Genomic DNA, 22,875 nt, shown 5'->3' with positions numbered 1-22,875 from the left:
GTGCGAAAAGGCGTGGATGTGTAAAACAGTTTGAAAATCTGCCATACAAGCGATGCAACCGTTCTCACTGACATTTCCCGGTCGTTAAAAATGATCCGCATGTCGTTTTGACCAAAAGCTGAAACGCAGTTTGACAGTTTGCTGAAACGAGTACAACATCTCACACGGTTTTTGTTTCATCAGGCGCATGCTGTTGTTGTTGGTTTTTTTCTTTGCTATGATTAAAAATGTGCCAGCTGCTTGTGGTTCACGCTATTTCCTGAAAAGAACCTTCGGCATCACGCACTGTTCCCACAAACTTTGTGAATCGCTCGGTATGATTAACTATGAGGCCACAATTCACAAATTGATGTCCATAAAAAGAAACAAAGAAGAGCCAGAAGAAATAAATTCTTACCAGAGGATGTCCTAAAAAGCCAAAAGGCTTTTTTTTTTTTATCCTATCATAATTTTACGACATCTTACAGTATAACAGTGCCGACGTGACATTCTGCGACCGAGTCGATAACTAATCTTCGTCCTTGACGGCTGTTTGCTCGGGGGCATGCTAAGTGCGCCTCTCTCTGGAGTGTGACACGGTGACACTTTTGTAGCGACGCGGCTTTTAAAATTTAAATACAGAAAAGCCACAGTCGCTCTCAGTTGGTGACCCCTGAGTAAGCTGCTGTTATTCTTAGCAGAGGATAAAATAATATATAATCTGTCTACAGGTGTTGCGCCACCATTTGTGTGCAAAAGTCCGTAAGGTTAGAACGCGGTGCTAAAGATGCTATTTGCTAGCCCATCTGTGCCATTTTGCATTACGCAAGTGCCATCAGGAGTTGTTTGAGCCCAGATGAGTTTCAAGAGCACGGAGAAGAGCACACGCTCGCTCCCAGCATGCATAATGACCGGCGGTGCCGCCGCCATCAATAACCAGAATGGTGGCCAGGATACGCATGTTACAGTCGCCGGCATGAATGATGAGGCCGCTAAGTCAGAGGGCAGCCTTTGGAGACAGTGATTTATTTATTGACTGTGTTTCTTCTTCCCTATGATTATGTTGCATACTAATTTGCGATGAGGAAAATATCAGCTGTCACTTTCATTGACACCAAACACTTTGCAATTCCAAATGAGTCGAATGTGATACTTTTTGAGGCTTCCAATTAGTTATTTGTTTTCTTGAAAAGCCAGAATCTACGATATACTATTGCCTTGATGATCCACAAGGGGGCAGCAATTGATTCATGCTGCAAGATGGTCTTGATGAAGGAAGAGACAATGCAACAACTCAGAACTCACATTAAAATTTAACCCAAGAACTGTTTTTTTTTATTTTTAATGGTCCTCACTCAAAATGGCAAAACTCAGTCCAGCACAGTTAAGCGCCCGCACGCTCACAGCATGGGACTGCGAGTTTATTTCAAGTCACGTCAACGCCACCGGCTGAGCGATGCCAACGTCACTTTGTTAATTTCTCTCGCTCATTGCGCTTTTTTTTCTTCTTCTTCTCTCCACTCCCTCTAAAGCGAGCGGAGCGAAGCACCCGTCGCCTTGCTGTGATCTGAGCACGCTGACTTTGATATATATTTTTAGAGAGTTTAGTCGTCCACGGTGCCTTAAAGAGCCGTCATGTTGATGGAGTGTCCCTGGACTCCAGGTGCTCGACTACACACACACTTTTAGGCGCATATGCTCCTAGGGGGATGAAAAGTGTTTTTTCTAATATCTTGATTGTACATATGGATTTCATGCATGAGCTAAAGTTAGACCCTGTAACTGACATGCACAGATGTTTAATTTATCGTCTTATCCGAGTTTTTCTTTTTCCAATATCGCATTTTTCTATGGTCTGTGGGTTTTATTTATATATTCATGAGGGGGGGGGGGCAGGGTTACAGTGGAGAAACCCTGTCGCGATTTTTTGGTGTGGAAGCAAAAGGCAGGAGTAAGCTCCGGAAAGAAAGAAAATATTTTCAAACAAAACGGTAAACGCAGACGAATCAAAATGCTGAATTTTAAGTTGAACCATCATGGCCTCCGTCATTTCACTGCATTAGGAATGCGTTGACATGAAGTGCTTGGTCAGTGACATTTGCGTGACATTAAAAGCGAGCGAAGAGCAGGAACGGCAGGTGAAACGCTCTCCGGTATGAAGGCAGCAGGTCGCGGCCTTCCGCTTTTCACGGTCTTGTTTTGGCTGGCCGAGATCGCGACAAGCAAGGTGCGACGAAATGCCAAAGCGACGAGCGTGACCTCACAAACGTGAAGGGGCCAGATGGGCTCCATCCCGAGATTTCATAATCAGAGAGAAAAATATCCCAAATATGTTCTTGCGGCGATGGTTGCGCTAAAACAAAAGTCAAACAAGTTCCAAGGTGACGGATAAATGCGACGGTTTAACTGGAGGCTGTTTGTTGTTCTTTCCTCACACTTCTTCAAAGGAGGTGAGAAAGTCTCAGAAAAAAACAGCAAAGAAAAAACAGCCAAGGTATTAGATCAGGCACTTCGCTTCCGATGTGAGATGAAGCGGCTCTTTCCGTAGCCTCGCTTGGCCTTCAACGCTACCCAGGTAATCAAGTCAGGATGAGGACTCCGGTGTTTTTTTTTTGGGCTCAATGGCGACAGTGTATATAAAAAGATCAAATGGCTGGTTTCTTCTTTTTTTATTTAAATCAAGAAATCATTTCGAAACGTAACCTATAACCCGTGTAACAACTGCAAAAAATATTGTAGAGATTGGAAGAAGAAATAAAGAACAGAAACTACAGTGGTTGCACAAGTGTGCACACCCTCTCCCTATCAGGCTCTTTCCATGCACATGCAACCAAAACTGCAACATCTGCGCGGAGAAGCCACTTGATCAGAATGATGGATGCCGCCGAGCCCTCGACATCCACACCTGTGCCCCACTTATCGAATCCATGAATCAATTTAATGAGCACTGCACGGGGGTCGGGCCTTCAATAAGCCCCCCGGCGAGTTTTCGACTGTTTCGAGGCAATCGCCGCCTGACTAGTTTGGTCTTTCGACGTTCACGAGTTCAATCGTGGAGCACGCCGCTGCGGCTTGGGAAAGACAAGCAGACACCTCGCATTGGTAATCGATACTGCGGCAGTGAAGTGATGGCTGGTGCCGTCATGCGTCCCATTTAGAGCGGAACGCTTTCGGGCCCGAGTTGGGCCGTTCTGTGATTTCCCACTGGAATTGGCCGCGCATCCGCCTGCTCTCTGGTCACGCTGTTCCTGCCCGCCAGCGTCATCCGCTTCCTGGTGTCACGTTTGCTCTTTTGCTGCCTTAGGCTTGAACCACTTCGACGGGCAGTGTACCGACGTCTTCTGATTGTTGGTTTCAGTATAAGATGAAAAAAGCGGCAGAAGTTCCCATGGAACTTTTTAAGTGGTGCCGTGACCCGGCGCTGGTGCCCGCCGCTCCTTTAAAATTTCGAGAATACGGCTGAATGAAGTTAGAAAGGCTTTTTTTTTTTTTAAACTCATTCACTGCCAAACACGGATAAAGACGTCAAAGGTCTATCTTAAGGTGAGATGGCAGTGAAGGAGTTAATAGATACATTTGTGCATATGAGAGCAGATTGTTGGAATGTGAATGTTGGAGGGAGGAGCTAAGTTTAATTAAGTGAACTTACGAGTCTTTGTATTTCATGACCTCCCATTACTTCCATGACGTGCCAAAACGCGCTTCACTCCGCCCATTCGACCACAATCGGGATCCCGTCGTCACCAGGTCATCGCGCAAAGGACGAGCGGCCGACGTGGAGACGTCCATCGGAAGCAAAGACATTTTTCTTCATCCGCTGGCAACGCGAGGCCTAATGGAGTGTGAGAGTGACGGTCCCACCCGCCACCTCACCGCGCCCCGCCCCCTCCTCTCTATTTGGCACGTTGAGTCACAGCCCCTGTATGGGAGCTGCAGGCGAGAGGCCACGCTGTGTTCATCGGCGCTGATTCACGAGTAAACATGGCTGGCGGTAATTGGAGGCCGACGCAGCGGGAAGTTTTCGTACCTTTTGCGAGCACATTACTCCAAAATAAACGCCACACATTTGGCGTTGCTTAACGTGTCAATGTCGGGTGAGACTTCTTTCTAGCAGTTTCAAATATTAACTTCAAGTCACCGGAGCGACAACTAAAGGAGCGCAAGTAACAGAATGATAGCAGAAAAGATCTTTTGATTTAATTTGTCACGGTGATCTGCTCACTCTTTTTTTTTTTTACGCCCATATATATATTTTTTTAACTTCCGCTTGCACGCCGTTGCTTGGACTGGTTGCCTGAGCAACTTTCCCTCATATAAAAGTTCTTTGGGGTGGAACAAGAGCAAAGAGATAAACTGTGTCATTGCACTTTATCACTGGACTCGCTCACAACAAGTTGTTTTATTGCTTTCATGAATTTTATAAGAGCTGTCATTTATTACGGCGGCGGTATATCGGGCGTGAAATGGCGTGCCGCTGCCGTCGCCAACTTCCATGGCGGCTCCTTCTTATTAGCTCTGCAAATGAGTGAAGGGAAATATCTCATTTACAACTTTGGGCTCCATTCTGTCGGTGTACTCTCCATTAATGATGCAAAGTGACACAAGCGCACTTCCTGCCCCGAGGGGGAACCTACATGGGCCTCATTACAAGCTACTTTTAATTAGTCTTTGTAATTAAAAGACGAATCAAGGGTGCCGAAGAAAAGCCGAGAGCAAAACTGATGTGCCAATAAACATTTCCGTGTTAATTGGTCAACGGTCTCGCTTGCGCCGAGGCTTGGATCGCAGAAGGATGGCGAGGAGACACGCGTGAGGCCATCTTGACAAATTGACGGGGGGTGTTTAATAAGGAAGTCGGCTAGCTGGAACCTGTGACCTATTTGGGGCGGCCATATGTCACAAGACGGAGTCCAGAAGGCGCCCATGTCATATTCTGCTCAAAGCATTTCCTATTAAACGTAGCCAACAGCGTCGGAGTGATTCATGGTGGCGGGTTAAATAGACCGTAATGACCAATGATTTCCCGTTTTAATTAGTTGTAAAGACCTTTTGCACTCCTCTCAGATTGAGATTGAGAAGAGCCTTTCAAGTCAAGCTGTGGTTGTACAACTCCTAAATCCTAACTGCCATGAGCTTTCACCGAAAAATATCTCTCCAATTCAACATTTAAACATTGTGTTGAACAACAATACCTTACATTAGTCTGAATTTCATATGCAAATTAAAAGCAAAGCGTGCAGAGTCTCTGTTGCCAAAATACAGAGTGATCATTGACAATATGCATTTTCCAATTTCCGTTAATTCTCCTTTACTAATAAAGGCTTTATAGTGAGGATAGTTTGATATATACTATTTGTATTTGAAAATATGGAGAAAAATCTGTCGAGAAAAAAACTTTTCATAAGTCTGAGCTGTGTGATAAAGTCCCTTTTTTTTCCCCCAACCCTGCATCCTCCTTTTTGCCTCAGCTCTGTTGTCCCATCACTTTGGCCCCTTTATTAACACGTTTGCCGGCTTTAATAAAAATGGAAATTCCCAAACGGGGCCAATCTTTAAGAGGAATGGCAATAAGAGGAATTGGAGGAGATTTATAGGAGCTTCTGCAGACCGGAAAGGATGTGCTCGCTTCCCAAACTTTCAACTAGAGACGCTTTTATTAGTCCTGCCGTGACGCTGGCACCTTATGACTGGCTTTGAATTTTAATAAAGTGGGATTCTTTTTTTTTCTTTTTCCCCCCCCTTCTGCAATTCGCTGCCATCTAACTAACGCCGCGCGGTCATATTTCAGGACATTAAATAACATGACACAGAGCCTCTGTGAGCGCTTAACCTGTGGCCTACAAAATGGACTTGTTGGAATGAGTCTCCTTTGGGGATGCCGCGTTCCGTGAGATGAGCGGGGAAATTAATTGCATTACAAGAGATGGATGTTAGCGCCGCACTATGGATGTTAGACACAAAATCTTATTTGATTACTTTTGCAATGGCGCATGACATCGTGAGTATCTGTTTCACAGTTTAAATGTGCTTCAACAGGACGATAAATGAATGAATGAAATATTGGCAGGTTATATAATCAGACGGTGAATATATTTATATCATATTAATGTATACAACTATTAAACACAACATACATACACATGACTTACCAAATTTTCTTTCAGGCTGGCACAGTCTGAACCAGCCCTTGTTGCATGAAATGATGAAGCCTGCTCAGATGAGAGGAGAAACATCTTCCAAGAGAACCACAACAGTCCACTTGCAGTCCATCCAATGCCCTGAAAATGAAATGATCAACGTGAATATTGACAGGTATGCTAGCTTAATGCTAACAAACGCATACGGGTTAATCAAATTAGCATCTTGTAGTAGTTAGATTTTTTTAATAGAGCAATTTGGCTCTGAATGTACATAGATTTTGGTCCAAGCTGGAATGTTCGGATTTGTGTTTTTTTGTCGTTATTCCAAATTTACATTACCTCAAACTAAACCGTATACCGCCATCTAGTGGTCCACCGTGTAAATAAACCCAATACCATCAAGAGTTCTACCAAAATTGCGAAATAGAGGTATTACGAACTCGCAACTGAGGCATGGAGAGGGCTTTCTGTAATCATATAAACAAAAGCCAAGAACTTTTTAATTTTATTACCACAGTGCCATCTGCTGGATTCCGAAGCTCTACTCCGTTCGACATGCGTAAGCTAGATCTTTATCCGACTTCAAAGCCATGGCAAATTCAGAAACGACTCTAGTTTCCACTACTGCCTTTGAACCTTTAAACTGGATAATTCAATAGACGGACGCCTGCAGAACCGCCACGCAGTTCTACAGCAAGAAAGCCTGGCCATAAAAATCAAATATATGCTGATTGCGGCGCCAACACGCAGGAGAGCCAGGCTAGCATCTGCCTCTAATAGCGTCTCCATTGTGGATGTGTCGGGGCCGGTGGAGACTTGCATGATGCACAGTGTAGGTTGTGGCTCTCCAGTGTATGCGTGTGTGTGTTTGAGGAGGAGGTCCATGCAAGGGAATAGATGATGGTGCAGTCGGTGCAAATCAGTGCCATTAGTCAGCTTACAGGACCGGGCCGATGAATCTTCATGCTGCCTCAAATCACAGCACATAAATGTGACCAACACAATAGATGTATTACATACGTAGTGGTGCCTTGAGATACAAGTGCCCCAACGTACAAGATTTTCGAATTACAAACTGAGCTTTTTTTTGTTTTTTGCTTTGACTTAAGGAGAGAGGGGGAAATTAATTCAGTTCACAATAAGTAGCAATTTGGCTAATAGTTCAGAATTTAATCAAAAATAAAGCTTCAAGTTATATAAAGCCAGTTCTAGTTGAAATTTACACTAAAACTAAATCTGAAACAAAAGAGAATTAATGCACGTTGTGTATTTAAAACCAGGAAACAATGCTAACTCAAAATAGAAAACGTCGTTAACATGCTAACATTTAGCATCAATAATCAGATTCAGATGTGATGGCGGGTATAAAACGCTAAACAACAAATATTTGGATATTGATATTTTCATTGATATGATTATTTGGAAAGTACCAAATACAAATACCAAAATACCAAACGTAGACATATGATATAACAATACTCACTGTCTTATAATCTTCATCCTTAATGAAAAAGGACAAATTAATTACGACAGCTGAGTTGAGTCGATAGCGGTGCTATTCTTCTTCGTTTGTCTGCATGCCTGTATTATACTGCCTCCTGGTGGCCGACAGAAGAAGCCGCACAATGCAATGCAGCTATCAATGGTGATGCGCAACTGTTTAATGTGTTGCATTTTATTCAGTGATGTGGTTTCTCTTGCTTTTATAAAGTACAATATGCAGTATTGGTTTTCTATCAGCTATATAAAAAAGTGTTATGTTCAAAACATAAAATATACCAAATCTAAAAAGAAATCATACACATACTTCTGAAACTTATCTGTTAGGAGGCATACAAATGATATCGTGATTAATTCTGGAATAAAAAGATATGGTCGAAAAATTATTGCTGTATTGTTTTGTACTTCCTTTTAACGGAGTGAGACTGTCACCTAGTGGAAAAAAACGTGAAAATCCCTTGTGGCTGCTGAAAGCTCAGCAAAACTGGTTTATTACCAAATATGTTTTTGTTTTTTGTTTTAAATGAAAACTGTTCTTATGGGGAAAAAAAAAGATCCTTCTCATCTTGTCAAAACAAAAGTCCCTTTATTGCTGTAAGAAAACAGCCAAGGAACTGTTTTGAATGATTTGATATGCAAATACATATTATTGTTTTATTTTAAGAGTGACATCACCAAAATTCCACAGCGGTGACAGTTTCCAGCACGAGCGTGCCGCAGTAGTGTTTAGTGAGTGGTGGGCTTATCGCACACAAATGAGAGCCACTGGCGGCTGTAACTTGACCTTAGCCCTTCTGCAAACTTGTGACAATGGCGCCCCGTCCAGACCCTCCTATCGCCATTGCGGTCCACTCTCGTCTATTTATAAAAGCGCACGCAGTGCAAGAGGTCAGTCGACGTGAGGTGACATCAACTCAAGAACACAAGGTGAGAAATATTTATTGCGTTCGCTGCACCGGCTGTTAATGTTTTTGCTGGCGGAAAAGATTTGACATGTTCTTTTGATTCATTTTGAAGATGCGCTTTTTAGCATTGGCTCAAAAGAACGGGGTAGCGTAGCTGAGCTAACATTGAGACGTGTCAGATGAACTAACAACTGAAACAAGTGTGGCTCCATTTGGCACATTAGCCTCGGAGGTTGAAAAACATAGCAAGCCTATTTGGACAAAACTAAGGAATAGACGCATCGCTTTCCAATTGTAAGAAGTTGTGAGGAAACAAAATCCTCACGTCAAGAACAAAAAGTCTGAAGTAGACTCATGAAATATTTGTGCTGTTGATTCTCCCCACTGAATGTGAACCAACCAATCAGGAGGATGCCAGCGGTCCGCCACGAGCACTGCGAGCACTGCTACGCCATCCGTTGCCCGGCGCCGTCGTGGCTCTCCCTGGGCTGCGCGGTGGTCCGCTGCCCCAACGACTGCGGCGCCTCCCTTCACGCCTGCAAAGAGGACGAGCACCGCCTTCTGTGCCCCAACGAGACGGTTCCTTGCCTCAACGCCGGCTACGGCTGCCCGTTGAGCATGCCGCGGCATCGGCGGGCCCGCCACCTGGAGGCGTGTCCCGCCAGCGTGGTCGGCTGCTCTCAGGAGTGGAACCGCTGGCCCGTCCCGGACAATGACTCGACGTTCTACAGGAACGTGTCCAGAGAAAGCCAACGGCAGCTCGATGTCGCCTTGGCGCTGAGGGATCAAGAGCTGCTGTTCAAGTCCATCAAGATGAAGAGCGTTTTCCCGGAGTTGACGGATCCCGAAGATATCGACGTTGGGGTCACGAGGGAGGATTTATGTTCGGCTTCTGCTGGAGATACACAGAATGTCTGCGCAAATATGATGGAAGAGGAACCGAGTGATGAGCTGGACAGGGAAAGTCTTCAGAAGTACAGCTCCTCGGAGAGAATATTCAAGAAGGAGATGAACGGTGAGCAGACCAGCAAAAACGCAGCGAAAACGGAGGAGAGCGGGAAGAAAATGGAGGCGGTGAGAGAAAGTTCCTCATGCGAGAACAGAACATCTGGCCTGGCACCTTGGCAAGACGGCGTCTTGGAGAAGTTAGGCAAGGAGGCCAACATCGGCGAGTACAACATGTACCTGGTGCACAACGGAGCCATGCTCATCAACTTCGGACAGCTGGCCGCCTGCACCCCAAGGGAGAAGGACTTTGTTTACGGTAGCCTGGAACCCATCGAAGTCAAGTCCGTCCGCTCCTTCAACGTCCCTAGCAGCTACCGAGCCAAGCGCTGGCACCTGAAGGACCCCAACCGCAAAATAGAGGTGGCGCACCGGAGCGCCGACACGGCCGATCTGGACGTCTTGTTCGAGGAGCTCCCAAAGTGCGAGGAGGTAAGCGTCACGTTGCTGTGCTGTCTGGAGAAAGAATTCAAAGGGCATCAGATCTCGGAGAGCACCGGTTTGGACGGTCTCTACGTCAACGTCGGGACGCAAACGTACAACTTGGACGGCGCGCCGTTCCAGGCCGAGGCGTCGCTCGCAGACGCGGTCGCCGGTAAAGCAGCGTGTCTCCACGTCCGTACGCAAACCGAGTCTGTGACTAGACGACACAACAGGACCAGCTCGGTCTTCAGCTACACGTGCGGCCTCTTCTTCCGCCGCGACGAGTACCCCTCGCACTTCCGCAACGTGCACTCCGAAATCCAGGCCGGCCTCGGCGGCTGGTTCCTGCAACGTTGCCCCCTGGCTTACCTCGGCTGCACTTTTGCCCAAACGAGGTTTCGCCCGGACGGCCAACCGGCTGAGGTCAAATACCACCGCGGCGTGGATAAGTTGGTCATCCGGCCAGACGTCCCGCGGGAGCTGCTCGAGGGTACCAAAGCATCAAATCCCCCAGATCGCTTGAGCCACTTGCCTGCGGAGATCCTCCGGCACGTCGCCAGATACTTGGACTCCTTCGCCTTGTCGCAGTTGTCACAGGTGTCGCGTCCGATGAGAGAGGTGTGCGGCACTTTATTGCAGAGCCGAGGGATGGTCTCCCTCAAGTGGGAGAAGAAGACGTATTCCCACGGGGGGAGCTCCTGGAAGAGCCGAAAGAAAGTAAGTATCCATCCATCGTTTTTCTGGAGTTCTTGTCTCACCACTAGAGGGCAGACATCCATTGCATTTTAACACTGCAACGGGAGTAGGGCCAATATTTGGTATGATATGCAGGACGAAAATCATATCAAAATTTGGAGTGAGTTTATTGTGAAAAAAAATGCAGTTCTTTAATTAACTGAATAATATTGCATGGTGGAAGGAAACCGAACTCACGATTGGAACTGATGAGAATTGATGACTCCCCTGCATCAAAATGTCCGTCTTTGGATTTAATTTGGGACGAAATGTGTTTTTGCCTAAATGTCCCTATGGTTTCCCTCGTTAGTTGGCAGTGGAAAATGTCAGCCATATTTAACAGCTGCCGCATTGTAAACAGCAGCCAGCCAGACCCTCGGCAAGGCCCGGTACGCCTCAGTAACAATACAAACTATGCTGGCAACATTTCATCACTTCACAATTATAGACCTCACTAGGTCATGTTTAAGATATGCGCCAACTCACGTGACATACACCTGATAGACAAAAATATTGGGACAATTTCTCTCTTGACCAACCAGGGGACTGACTGTATGAAAAAGTTGTGGCACACTTTGAAATTGTTCTGCTGTGACTTTAATAAGAAGTTGGACCGGGTCCACTTTATGAGGTGCAAAGGCATATTGCGGGGATCACGAGTGCGTGCATTCGCTGATGCTCTTGGAACGATGATAACGCGACGTGACCGACAGCTGAGCATGTGCACCCGAATCAAGGTCGTAAATTGTTGCGCGTTGTTGAGGGAAAAAAAAAAACCTGATACCTGTACTGAATATAGTAAAACTCGTGTGTACCTCCGCTTACAAGCCATCAAATCCTTCATCCCTGTCATGTGATGTGCTCTGCAGGTTTGGGAATTCAGCTCGCTGTTTTGCCCCGTGGAGCGATGGCACTTGAGCGACTCGCCCTCCGTGGCGGTGCACCTCCGAACGTGCCCCTACTACCAGACGGAGCGGCGCACGGAGCCCGTGGCTTTAAGTGGCCTGCTGGAAGTCTGCACGGAGGAAGATCATTAGTGAAGTAATTCTTCGCTACACTTTCATTTACCAGTTTTTTTTAAGCCGCATTATTTAGTCTTTGTGAGATGTCCTTTCGCCAGTGCATGGTTGTTACTTTTTAATTAAGTTTTAAAAGATTGATTGAGCAAGTGTACCTAATGAAATGTCCGGTTAGTCACTGCTACACTACACACAAATGCCTGTAATTGTTGATTACACTGCCATCTAACGGTGAAAAACGAAAGTGCAATTTGAACAAATCTCTGTTTTTGTTCAAATAAGGTTCAAGGATGAGAGGAAAATCCTGGCAATTCAAATACAGACCAAGTGTCAGTGCGGTGAGAACAACACAAATCTCAGTGCAGCTCAGCTTACCTTTTGGCCTATCAGACAGAGCGGCTGTTGCTTGAAAGTGGCTCTGGATCTTCGCCCAGCCTAGTTTCCCAGTCCTGGGCTGTATAATACAAGTCAGCTGGATAGTGATGTCACAATTTGACAAAATGAAGAACACATTCTCTGGAATCGGCAGCTCACGTAACGTTTACTCGGTTGTTGGATTTCACACTTGGAACTTGTATCCAAACAATTAAAAAGTACATATTTGATATCAAAAGTTTCATTTCTTGATTGCGTCTAAAGTGACGGCTCGCACCCATCGGGGTTGCGTAGCTTGCCGATGACCTGGCGTAGCATCTTGTTGCAAAGCGCCGCGTACGGATTCAGCAGCACCGTCTGCTGGCGGGCAAACTCGCTGCCGAGCTCCGCCGCCTCCCGGAAGTCCTGGAGCGCTTTGTCGTCCTGTCCCCCCAGTCTGTGCAGGAGGCCCCGCTGCACCAGCGCCTGGCAGGCCGTCCGCCCACGGCACCCGCTCAGCGAAACAGCTCGGTCCAAGTCCGCCAGAGCACCTGAGGACACGCAAGATCATATTTGTGAACTAAAAAAGACATATTTTGTATTGATACTGAGTACCCGAGTATATTTTGTATCCTGTGTGAAAATGACAAATATTGTATTATTATTTGTACCTGCCGTGTCGCCCTGCAGTCGCAGGGTCTGCGCCCGGTTGTTGTAGGCCGACGCCCGCCGGGGTAGAACGCGTATGGCCCGTCCGAACAGCTCAAGGGCTCCTTGCAAATCCCCCGCCTCGGCCGCAGAGACCCCGCGACTCTCCAAGTCCTTTACTTGCCTCAGTGAGTCTGCGTCAAAGGGGCCGTCTGGCAGGAGGGGAAGATAAATTGCTTGCAAAATGGACCCGAAAGATTTTGGCAGGTTTATAAAAACATAACAACAAAATTAAATATAGAATAATTAACAATAAAGGAAGGAAGGAACGTGTTGGTCCATCAAGGCTCACCGTCATCTGTTAGGTCCTGCTCCTGGTCCAGGCCGGGGACGTCCTCAAATGGGGTGTTGGGGCTGAAGATGGCCTGCAGCACCGCTCGGTCGTGCTCCGATGCCATCGTGAGCAAAAGGGTGGAGAGAAATAAACAAAGGAAAGAACAGTTATGTTTGCAGCAGGAGTAGAAAGGGATGATTTGGGCCTGGTGAAGAAAAAGTGGATTGGCCAATCGGGTGAGGGGGCGGTAGAGAGGAGGTGGACTTTGAGCACATCTGTGTGTGGTTAGCTGCAATGACGCTGCAAAGGCTTATGTTGTTGTTGTTTTTTAAATTTATTTTAATTAAATGTCAGATTGACTCTTAAAGCTGTTATTTTTCAATTTCATTCAATTTTATTTGTAATATTTTTTGTTTATTTTCAGTTTTATTTGAGTTTATTTTATTTTAGTTAATCAGGACAATAAACCTTAAACCTGGAGGATTTATATTTTTTTTATAAAAGTAAAATTAAATAAAACACTCGAAGTTTCATCGTCTACCACTAGAGGGCAATATTTCTTTTCTTATTTCAGCCGTATGGGGCTCTGCTTGTATTCCAGTGTGCACAGTACAATTTTTGAAGCATGTTGCTTTTACGGACTGTGTTTTCAGACAGTTCATAAACACCTTGAAAATTAACACCAAGTAGGACTGGAAAAAAAAAAAGTTCCCCAAGTACTACCAGATTAACAAATTAGGGTTTCAAACCTTGGTTGGCGTTTTAAGAAGAGTTTAGTCAGGCGCCATCGGTTGACCTCTCGAGTATTTTCTCTCCTTCAAAAGCGTGCATTTGTCCAGTCATGTCCGCAATTGCCTATAAATAGCCAATGCTCCATTTGAAAGGGAGTCAAATAAGAAAGTCAGCAGATGATTCATACGAGAGCATGTCGGGCAGTGCATGCAGCTGTGTCATCACACTTTTATTTGTCAGCCGTGTTCCAGTTCGGAGGCCCGAGGACGAGAATCCCGCTGAGCTTCCAAGGACTGGCTGACACGCCAGATGGAATTCACACTGCATTTTTTTTTTTCCAGTAGGGAGCAGACGTTTTAAAAACGTGTCACTTCATAAGCAGCTTAAGTCCATTTTGGCATCGGTTCACTTTGAAGTCTGGGGATCGTTACCTCCGCCAAGGCCGCCGCAACAGATTACTGTTCAATTTAAGGAGTAGCACATGTGCTCAAACGGTGTTTCATGACGTTTTTAACAAAGCCAAGGCACACATTTTACGAGGGAAATCCGTATGGGAAAGCACCAAATATTACTAAAAAGCAGACAGTATGTAATCCTCGGATTCACCTGTCCCCAATGAAATTTAGAAAAAAAAGGCAGCAAATTTTAACTAGCAACAAACAAGCTCTCTTTTTCCCCGTGACGAGTTATGGGGAAAGGGGCGGGGTTCCCGTTGATGTCATTTTGAGTGAACTGCACTAAACGAGTTAATCTAAAACTGTTGTTTTTGGCGCCGCCTTGTGGCAGCTAGGTGCCAAGGAACTGTGTTGCAGTCAAAGGGATGAGCTTCATTTAGTCAGTGTAACAAAATGGTTGCCCCCCGCCGCTCTCCATCCGCCCCGAGTCAAGTGTTGTCATGGCAGGATGTATTCGAGAAACTGCTCTCGGGTTTAGCGAGTGAGCGTGTGCGTTCAAGCAGGTCTTTGAATGTCCTCCATTTGAAAGGGAAATGAGCTCACGGGGGAAATCCATGGAGACGCTTTCACCTGCTTTTCGCCTCAAAATCGAGTCGCGGCCCGGAAGCTTATTTAACACTTGATGTCACGCGGCTACAAGCTTTACGCATTTGAAAAAAGAGAAAGGTATCGTGACGAAAAAGAATATGACGGCCTCACGTTCGGATGGTCACTTTCTTCTTCTATGTGCAGTGACGTAAAGCCGCCGACAGGGGGAGCTATCACACTGAGCCTTTTGAGCAAGATCTTCCGGATGAGGCGTTCGTGTACACACGCACTCACAAACAGCCGCACACGCACATTCGCGCTTGAATAAAACATGGCTCTTCTGTATGCTTTCAGCAAGACAACAACATCAAGACGCGTCTGGATGAGAGGAGCCATTTTGTATTAGTCTGAATTTACACTGCATACATACATCCTATGTCTTTTTCCCGTGTACTGTACATTTCAAGTGACACAGCTCATATGGCTGAGTTGACAATGATGGAACACACGAAATAGCCTGAAATAAGAAAATCAAATTGCTATTACAAATAGTGACAGTTTGGAAGGAAACAATACAAATATAAAGTTGCAACATGACATGGGGTGTAGTTGGCCTTGGCTTGTTTTTTTCTACTCTTTTTCCAAATTTCCTGACATTAAAAGCAACATATAATTCAAACGATCTTTTGAAGAATCATTCCTTTCTGTGCGCATCTAATCCCTGTAATTCTCACGAGCCATAAATAGTCGCTACCGTTTAACCAACAAGGTATTAATAGAATGATGCTTATTAATGCTGCTCTTACATCTCTCACAGGACTCGGCCCTCCCCCACAGATCCTCACATATTGTTTGTGAAGCTTCAGAGTCATCTGAAGGCTAAGGCGCTGACCTCAGTGCTGCTCGAATTCATCACCGAGAGCCACGCGACGACCCACAAATGGACGCGGCAGCAGACGCTTAGAAAATGGTGCCAGAGAGAGGGAGGGAACCAGAAAGCAGTTTTATGATGTTCAGATATAGGCACCTGAAGGCAAAGATGCCGCATCCCTTTACTGTGTGCTGCTTTCTGCATTCGTTCAACCTTGTGCCAAAAACACAAACAGAAGCGGGTCCTTGATTTACAGCAGTGTCGACATAATCTGTTTCAAGGTTATGACTGCTGGGCGATGAATCGTCAAGGGAACAAGATGGCATGCTCACTTACCCCAGTTTTGATTTAATTTTGATCATTTTATATTTATCGCTTAGGCAGTTTTTTGTATACAAATATTTACTGTTGTTGAGGCTCCACGGGGCTCTATACTAAGTCCTCATATTTTAGCACTATATTCTTCCAAAGTGTTACCGTATTTTCCGCACTATAAGGCGCACCTAAAAACCTCCAATTTTCTCAAAAGCCGCTTTATAATCCGGTACGCCTTATATACGGACCAATATTGAGCCAATACGGCAGGTGTGTCCAAATATATGGACAAAGTTTTAAAATGGGCCATTCATTGAAGATGCGCCTTATAATCCGGTGCGCCTTATAGTGCGGAAAATACGGTATATGCACTCGCTGGTACAGTAGAAAATTGATGGCGTACCACAGGGCTCGCTACTCAGTCCACAGACGCTTTGCGGTTTTATACACTACATGAATGTCATAAAACCGCGTCAGCTGAGAATAACTGCAAAATGAGTTGATTCTTATCGAAGCAACGAGTTGTGTACCGTGTTTTCCGACATTGGACCATTTCTGAGGCTGGAAAAGAACAGGTGCAGCTTTCATTATTTGACCTCGGTTATATACCCTTGAAATTTGATAGCTTTGGTGCTCGCCGGCTGGAACAAAATCTGATTTGTTCGTGTAGATTCTTAGCCATTTGGGGTCACGGTCAATCGCTAACTGGAAAGTCAGTCCTGTAAAGTTTCACTGTTTTAATGTGCTCCATTGTTGCTTACTTTATGTTTTAACTTTGTACTTTATGTTTTGTTTGACCACTTTGCCCGAGGACTTTCAGTGCTTCTCTGCACTGGCCAACAAAGCATGAAAGGGTAAGTGTTATAAAAACAAAAAAACAAAAAAAAATGTTGAATCACCAATACGAGGCTAAATTGTGGTAATTTGATTCAAAAGCGTTTGGAATGACATCTTGATTATCGCCCTTGACAAGTCACGGTACGGTTCCGCTCGTCCGGTCGGAGAGGATTTAGGAGAGCCAACCATCTGTCTCGCTCTTGGCTCATCTCAGTGCGAAAAAAGACAATTTGCAGTGTACTCACAAAAACACACACACAGAAATCACTGAAGCCTGGTCGTCACTTTTTATGTGAACACTTTCTCATCTCCAGTACTTTTGTGTTTGCGTGAAAAAAAACCCCATTTATTTTTGCAAACAAATCGTATAATCGTGTTGAACAAAAGTCAATTTCTTATCATTTAGGCTTTTGAAAGATGACTTGGAACTTGAAGATGAAGACCTTTTTTTTCCCCCCAGTGTCGCCGTTGACAAAGGCACTGCAGCAATTTTTTGCAGCATGCTGACCATAATCGCCTTTGTCGGATCTTGCCACCATATATCACCAAATGTCACTTTGCGGGGCCAATCATAGAACCATATAAACATTTTGAGAAATGGGCTATTGAATCTTCATCCAATTATCGCACAAATATGTGAAAGTGATAGCTGGAATAACGTATGAGATGGTGCGCTGGTTGGCCCGGCGGCGCGGGCAGGTGAGCGGGCGAATAAATGGATGTCACTTTAATAAATGTATCAGACTGGCAAATCAATTATAATTGATCCCCATTTATGAAACTTGGCAGGGACATTCATTAAGCCTCTGAGGGTTTGCCAAGATTGATTAAATGGCCCAAGTGGCTGCGTTGGCTTGTGTCCGTGTCAAAACAACAACGGCGACACTTTATAAAACGGCTGATGGAGCGCGGTACGTTGCATTTATGTTCTCCGTCAATTTTGACATTCTATAAAAGAAATTTAAAAAAAATGTTAAAGAGGATGTCTGTTGATAATTTAGGAATTGAATTCAGGAATTTGTCATTATTTGTTCTATTTACAATTTGTAAATATCAGCAATACAAACTGTGTAAATGTCAATCACGGTGTCCCACAGGGGTCCGTGTTTGAACCACTACTCATCCGTCTTAACGAGTTTCTCTTCTGCCGTCTTATTAGAAGAACTCTTGTGAACTCGCACTGTTATGTAGATAACTCCCACGATCAAAACTCCCACCGCATCTCGGATGACCTGCGATTTCTTTCCATTGAATTCCGGTAAAACTGGAATTATAGACCTCGACTACCTGATGCCTGTAATGACATAGCTGCTCTAGACGACTTTGGGCTCGCCTCCAGCAGCGCCTAAAGGAACCTTGATCAAATTTATCGTTCCACTCCCACCTCAAAGTTTCAAGGACAGCACTTTTCACTTCTCACCGATGCTGGAGAAGTAGCCCAAGCTTTTGTGACCTCTAGACTGAATTACTGTAATTCTCTCAGTAGTAAGACTTTCTGGCGGGTCCAAAATACGAAGGAAATCCACAGACTGGCTTTATAACCTCAGTACCGTTACAAAATAACAGTAATGGTATGAAAAAGTTTAATTTAAAGTCCTTTCTCTCAGTTATAAAGTGCGGTCATTTGCTAAAAGTGCTGTAATGGCTTTAGATTTACGTTTGATTGCTTTTGGCCACGGATAACGCGCAGTCATTTTGCTAGCCACAATTCTTTGGCGATAATCAGATTCGCTAACACAATGGCGTTCCATTGCCAGGGGGCACCGTGGGAATCTTTCATCAACATCTTGATGCCATCACAAGTCAGATGTCACATTTACATTTGGCCAAACGCCGGCAAACCTAATTAAAGATCTAAATCTATTTGGATGTAGAATTCCAATCAATTCTTTTTAGACATTTCACAAGCGTCATCACTTGCAAAGTTTACTACTTTTTTTTTTTTTTTAAAGGGCTTTCCACTTCATTACCCCACCGCCCAGAGCGGAAACAAAACGAGGGAAGCAGAAAAGTACACCTGCTTCATTTCCCAGCTATTTATTGCTCATAAACAAAATGTCCTTTAGTATAAAATATTTGTCTTCAAATGTTATTGTCTCTTTGTGTGCTGCGGAGGAAAATGCAATTTATCTTATTGAACAAACAAAAAACACGTCGCACTACCAAAACAACTCAACCTGAAATGTCAGACTCGCTTTGAGTTTTTTTGGCTTGATTTTAGGAAATTTTTATTTCGGTCGTATAAAAGAAAGCTTCATTAACGAATTGGAGAGAGTCATCTTTATGCACTCAGAGATAATTTAATGTTAAACGCCCTTCCGAGTGTTATTGACTTTATGTTTTGGATTTCTTGTCTGAGAATTTAAACTCAGCCTTCCAACATAACTTTTGACATTTATTAAACGAGATGGTGTCTTAGTTGTGCCTTGTCACGGCGTTGTGCCAAAGCAAGTGTCGGGCCGATTTGATGAATGTGTAGATGAACAGTTGGAGCAGAAAATTGAAGCTTGTACTACCTGAATGCCGTTTGGGAGGGGGAGGGGGAGTAACATGACAGCACAAATGTCAGTCTTGAGGATGAAGCCACGATCACTTGTGCACTTATGGCTGCATTTGAGATTTCTGCTATACTGTCATAAATCAAAACTGACTAAATGTTCTCCTTAACAATTTGTAACTTGAATTTCCTGGTTGACGAGATAATAGCAGCATTTAATGAAAGAGGGAAAAAATGCAATATGGCACCCAGGGCGAATACGTTTTTGTTTAATGGAAATTTTTACGTCAGAGTTTTTGCTGAATTTGACTAAAGAATAAAAAGGTAAGAGAAATGATGAAGCGTATTATCGGTGATGGATGAAGCTCGTATGAGTCGTTTCACGCTATTGCAGGCCAAATAACTTGATTAAAATCATTTTGGCATAGTGAAGACGGAATCCTGCCTGCAACTATTTTTGTAAAAATGTTGCTAGACCTTTGAGGTATGGGAAAAGGTGTAGATGAAATGTAAGCACGACTGGCGTTCCTGGGTTTGAGGCTTTCATCTCCTTGAGCCTTTGTCGTTGTTGTTGCCCCGAGTAACGCGTAATAGATGGACTGGAAGTGAAAGAGGGAGGAAAATCCAACAGGAGCAATATGTCTTTTCGAAGCCAAGTTCCCTCATAAATAGGGCTGTAATGAATTTTTTTTTAAAATCAATTAGCTTATTGATTGTTTATTTAATTTCATTTCATTTTATTTCATTTTATTTATTTATTTTTTATTATTTATTTATTTTCTATTATTCGTTTTTAGGTAGGTGCCACAGAAAACAAATAAACACAAATAGCTGAATTTGTAAGAAGTGAAGCACAAATATGTGGGGGTTACCAATAATAGCCCCCTGAATATGGACAGGAGGGGGGAGGGGGCGGGGTGCTCGAGCCAGTGGATGTTTTGAAGTGCAAACAACCCGACTGCCTGAGCTTTCACCAGGTTGAAAGGGGAGGTTGGGTAAGGTTGCATAACCAAACCACCGGGGGCGAGATTGAAGGAGAATAGCAGCGAGAGCGTCAAGTCAGCATCCCTGGCGAAGGCTTGCTGAGCGGATACGGTAAAGATGGCGGCAGCAAAGGAGGCGCCTGAGGCGGTCATCGTCAAAGACTTCAAGTTTGCTGAGGTCAGCGTTTCGAACCGGCCACGTCTTGCCACACAACAGGATGGCGAGGGTCAAATAATTTGTTTTTTCTCATCCTGGTTTAATTTTAGATTTTGCTGTACTTGTTGTAAGAATCTTACCAAATAAATATTGGCAGATGTTTCTGATGCATTTTATTTAGCTTTCAAGACCACTCTTGCAGTGCATTGAAAGGGTATTTGTGCTCAGAGTAGTACAAGGAAGCGGCAGTAATGGCTGTCAGAGGCTGGCACGCCTCACTGAGCTGAAGACAACATTTTCCATGCGACCGACTGCAGGGGATGTTGGCCGTTACGTAAGCCACGCGTGACGTGCTCACACGTGAGCTCCCTGATGGAACATTTAAAGACACTTGGCTAGAGATTGAATAAAAGCTTCGCTACGCTTCTGGGGAGTGTTTAGACACCAAAGAGATCCATTTTTCCTGGACGGCTTTGACCTTGAAAGCTTCTCTTGGGATGTTAAAAGCATAACTGTTTACTTCCCGCCTGCCTCGGCTCTCGGGAAAGTGTGGGTACGATTCGGCGGGTCGCGGATAGCATTGAGTTCTACGATAAACAACGGCGTCTCTCTTACACATGACTGAGCTTCCCACTGCCCTCCATTTGCCTTAATGAAGTATGCTGAAGCTAATTAGACATTAAGGGAATCTATTACGGAGAAGTGGATTTTTGAATTGTTTGCACAAGAGACGGGATGGCTCAGTAGCAGTCTGGGGATTTCTAAACTCAGACGTTTGGGTTCAAGCGACGGCCTTTGTGACCTTATCCAAGATTTCCATCACTGTTTTTCATTTGATCATGCTTTATATTGCATAAAAGCATTTGATCATTATAAGACCTCGTGGTGTTCCACAAGGCTCTATATTAAGTCCACATATTTTGGGACTGGACTCTACATAAACTGGGAACTGTTTTACATTTGGAACAATTTTCATAGATGTCTGGATTTTTTTTTACATGTTCGTTAAAATAGGAACGTCACACAAAAGAAAATTGTCTGACTTATACTCGATCTCAGTCCCAGACATGATTGGGCCCTGGATCGCTTTTCATTCTTTTTTGTTGGCTTTCTGTGTCACATCAAGTATATCCACAAATGTCTTACTTTAATTCTTTTTTTTTTTAACTGCGCAACTGGAAGCTCATCAAAAGCACTTTCAGGGGCAACTGTCAACTATCACAAAGACGAATTTACAAACGGAGCCGATCGATGGCGTCGCAGCTCAGAACTGCTGAAAATCAACTTCACCAGGGACACTTTTTAGGACCGCTTTCTTTCGTGGTGGGCTTTTAGGCACGGGAGATGATTTTTCAAGGAAAGTGTCATTTTCTTTCTTTTTGATGTCATTTTTTTGGGGGGGGTACAGAGATGGGCCTTTCAGGTCTTTTGGCTAATAAGATGAAAAAGGATTTCAAGGCGCGTGGAGCACAAGCGTTCTCTTTGCCGAGATTAAAGCACCATTTTGAGGTACAACGCACGCACTTAGATGTTTTTTGTTCTTTTGTCATCTGTTTGATTCTCGTGGCTGTCAGGCTTCCTATTGTCACCGTTGCGCTGGCGCGGCGAATCTCCATGTCGTTAAGACACGACCGAGAGAGAGCGAGAGAGAAAGAATCCACTAGGCTTTAATCTCAAAATTAAAGAGGAGTGCCGTTGCATTACCTCGCACTCGGCGCTAATTGAGAATTTCTCGATGCTTGAGATGGTTATTGCTTATTGCCGCTTTCATGTCGCTGAGAAGTCACTCTCGTTTCCGATGATGAAGACGTGCAATCGCTGAAGCTTCTCTGAAATGTAACCACCTTCTGATCTCTTGGACTGATCAATAGCTTGTGCTTCATCTCTGCTATCCAGGGGTGGCAGTAAGTCAGATATTTGCCAGTCATAAGTAAGTCTCAAGTTTTAACCTTCAAGTTTCAAGCGCATCCCCAAGTTACCGCCGCACAAATCAAACGAGACAAGTCGAGTCGAGCACCCACTAAATTTCAAGCAAGTTGAGTTAAGACTTTACTTTAGGCAAGTCATAAGTCAGACAAGCTTAGTCACAACAACTAAATCACACTTTAGCCACGTTTCTCTCATTTTCTAATCCTAGGAAAAAACTTAAAATAATGAATGTTGAAATGCCCAAAGTGTACCATTTACGTATTAGCACGTAAAGGCCTAGATATTTTCGGTCATGACAACACTGCTACTTAGCTAGCTACGTGCTTTGTTGACTTTGGCTTTTGTTGTATTGAAGTATTTTCATAGTTTTTATTTAATTTTCCCCAAATAAACCCACCTTGGTTTAGTAATTTCTTCAAAAATTTGCAGGCATACCTTTGTCTGCTTTAAGGTAAGCAATATTCCTGAGGTTCTTACAAGGTAACATGCTAGCAAGGCCAAGTTAGCATCGCTCATGAGGAAAGCTATG

At 44.3% G+C, this 22,875-nt stretch overlaps 2 protein-coding genes across 2 annotated transcripts; one reads left to right on the top strand and one right to left on the bottom strand.

Moving 5' to 3' along the window:
- Window positions 1–8,415: 8,415 nt before the first annotated feature.
- Window positions 8,416–12,319, top strand: LOC133156066 (F-box only protein 40). The gene is made up of 4 exons (XM_061281817.1): window positions 8,416–8,546; window positions 8,932–10,669; window positions 11,557–11,728; window positions 11,989–12,319. Exons 2-3 carry the CDS (start codon window positions 8,936–8,938, stop codon window positions 11,722–11,724), a joined length of 1,902 nt encoding a protein of 633 aa, XP_061137801.1. The 5' UTR covers window positions 8,416–8,546; window positions 8,932–8,935; the 3' UTR covers window positions 11,725–11,728; window positions 11,989–12,319.
- Window positions 12,219–13,266, bottom strand: ttc36 (tetratricopeptide repeat domain 36). Its single transcript, XM_061281818.1, has 3 exons — window positions 13,061–13,266; window positions 12,732–12,920; window positions 12,219–12,611 (listed from the first exon to the last, which is right to left on the bottom strand). Exons 1-3 carry the CDS (start codon window positions 13,164–13,166, stop codon window positions 12,340–12,342), a joined length of 567 nt encoding a protein of 188 aa, XP_061137802.1. The 5' UTR covers window positions 13,167–13,266; the 3' UTR covers window positions 12,219–12,339.
- Between the last annotated feature and the right edge of the window lie 9,609 nt (window positions 13,267–22,875).

Source organism: Syngnathus typhle, linkage group LG6 (assembly GCF_033458585.1).
Source record: "Syngnathus typhle isolate RoL2023-S1 ecotype Sweden linkage group LG6, RoL_Styp_1.0, whole genome shotgun sequence".
Taxonomy (NCBI): Eukaryota; Metazoa; Chordata; class Actinopteri; order Syngnathiformes; family Syngnathidae; genus Syngnathus; species Syngnathus typhle.
This window is presented reverse-complemented; position numbering and strand designations above follow the sequence as displayed.

What these genes read in the sequence shown, in the direction of transcription:
- LOC133156066 (XM_061281817.1), top strand. Translation starts at nt 8,936, where the DNA reads ATGCCAGCGGTCCGCCACGAGCACTGCGAGCACTGCTACGCCATCCGT. An exon ending in CCTGGAAGAGCCGAAAGAAA is followed by an intron (nt 10,670 to 11,556) that starts GTAAGTATCCAT and finishes TGTGCTCTGCAG; the next exon opens with GTTTGGGAATTCAGCTCGCT.
- ttc36 (XM_061281818.1), bottom strand. Translation starts at nt 13,166, where the DNA reads ATGGCATCGGAGCACGACCGAGCGGTGCTGCAGGCCATCTTCAGCCCC. An exon ending in GCAGGACCTAACAGATGACG is followed by an intron (nt 12,921 to 13,060) that starts GTGAGCCTTGAT and finishes CCCTCCTGCCAG; the next exon opens with ACGGCCCCTTTGACGCAGAC. An exon ending in ACTGCAGGGCGACACGGCAG is followed by an intron (nt 12,612 to 12,731) that starts GTACAAATAATA and finishes GCGTGTCCTCAG; the next exon opens with GTGCTCTGGCGGACTTGGAC.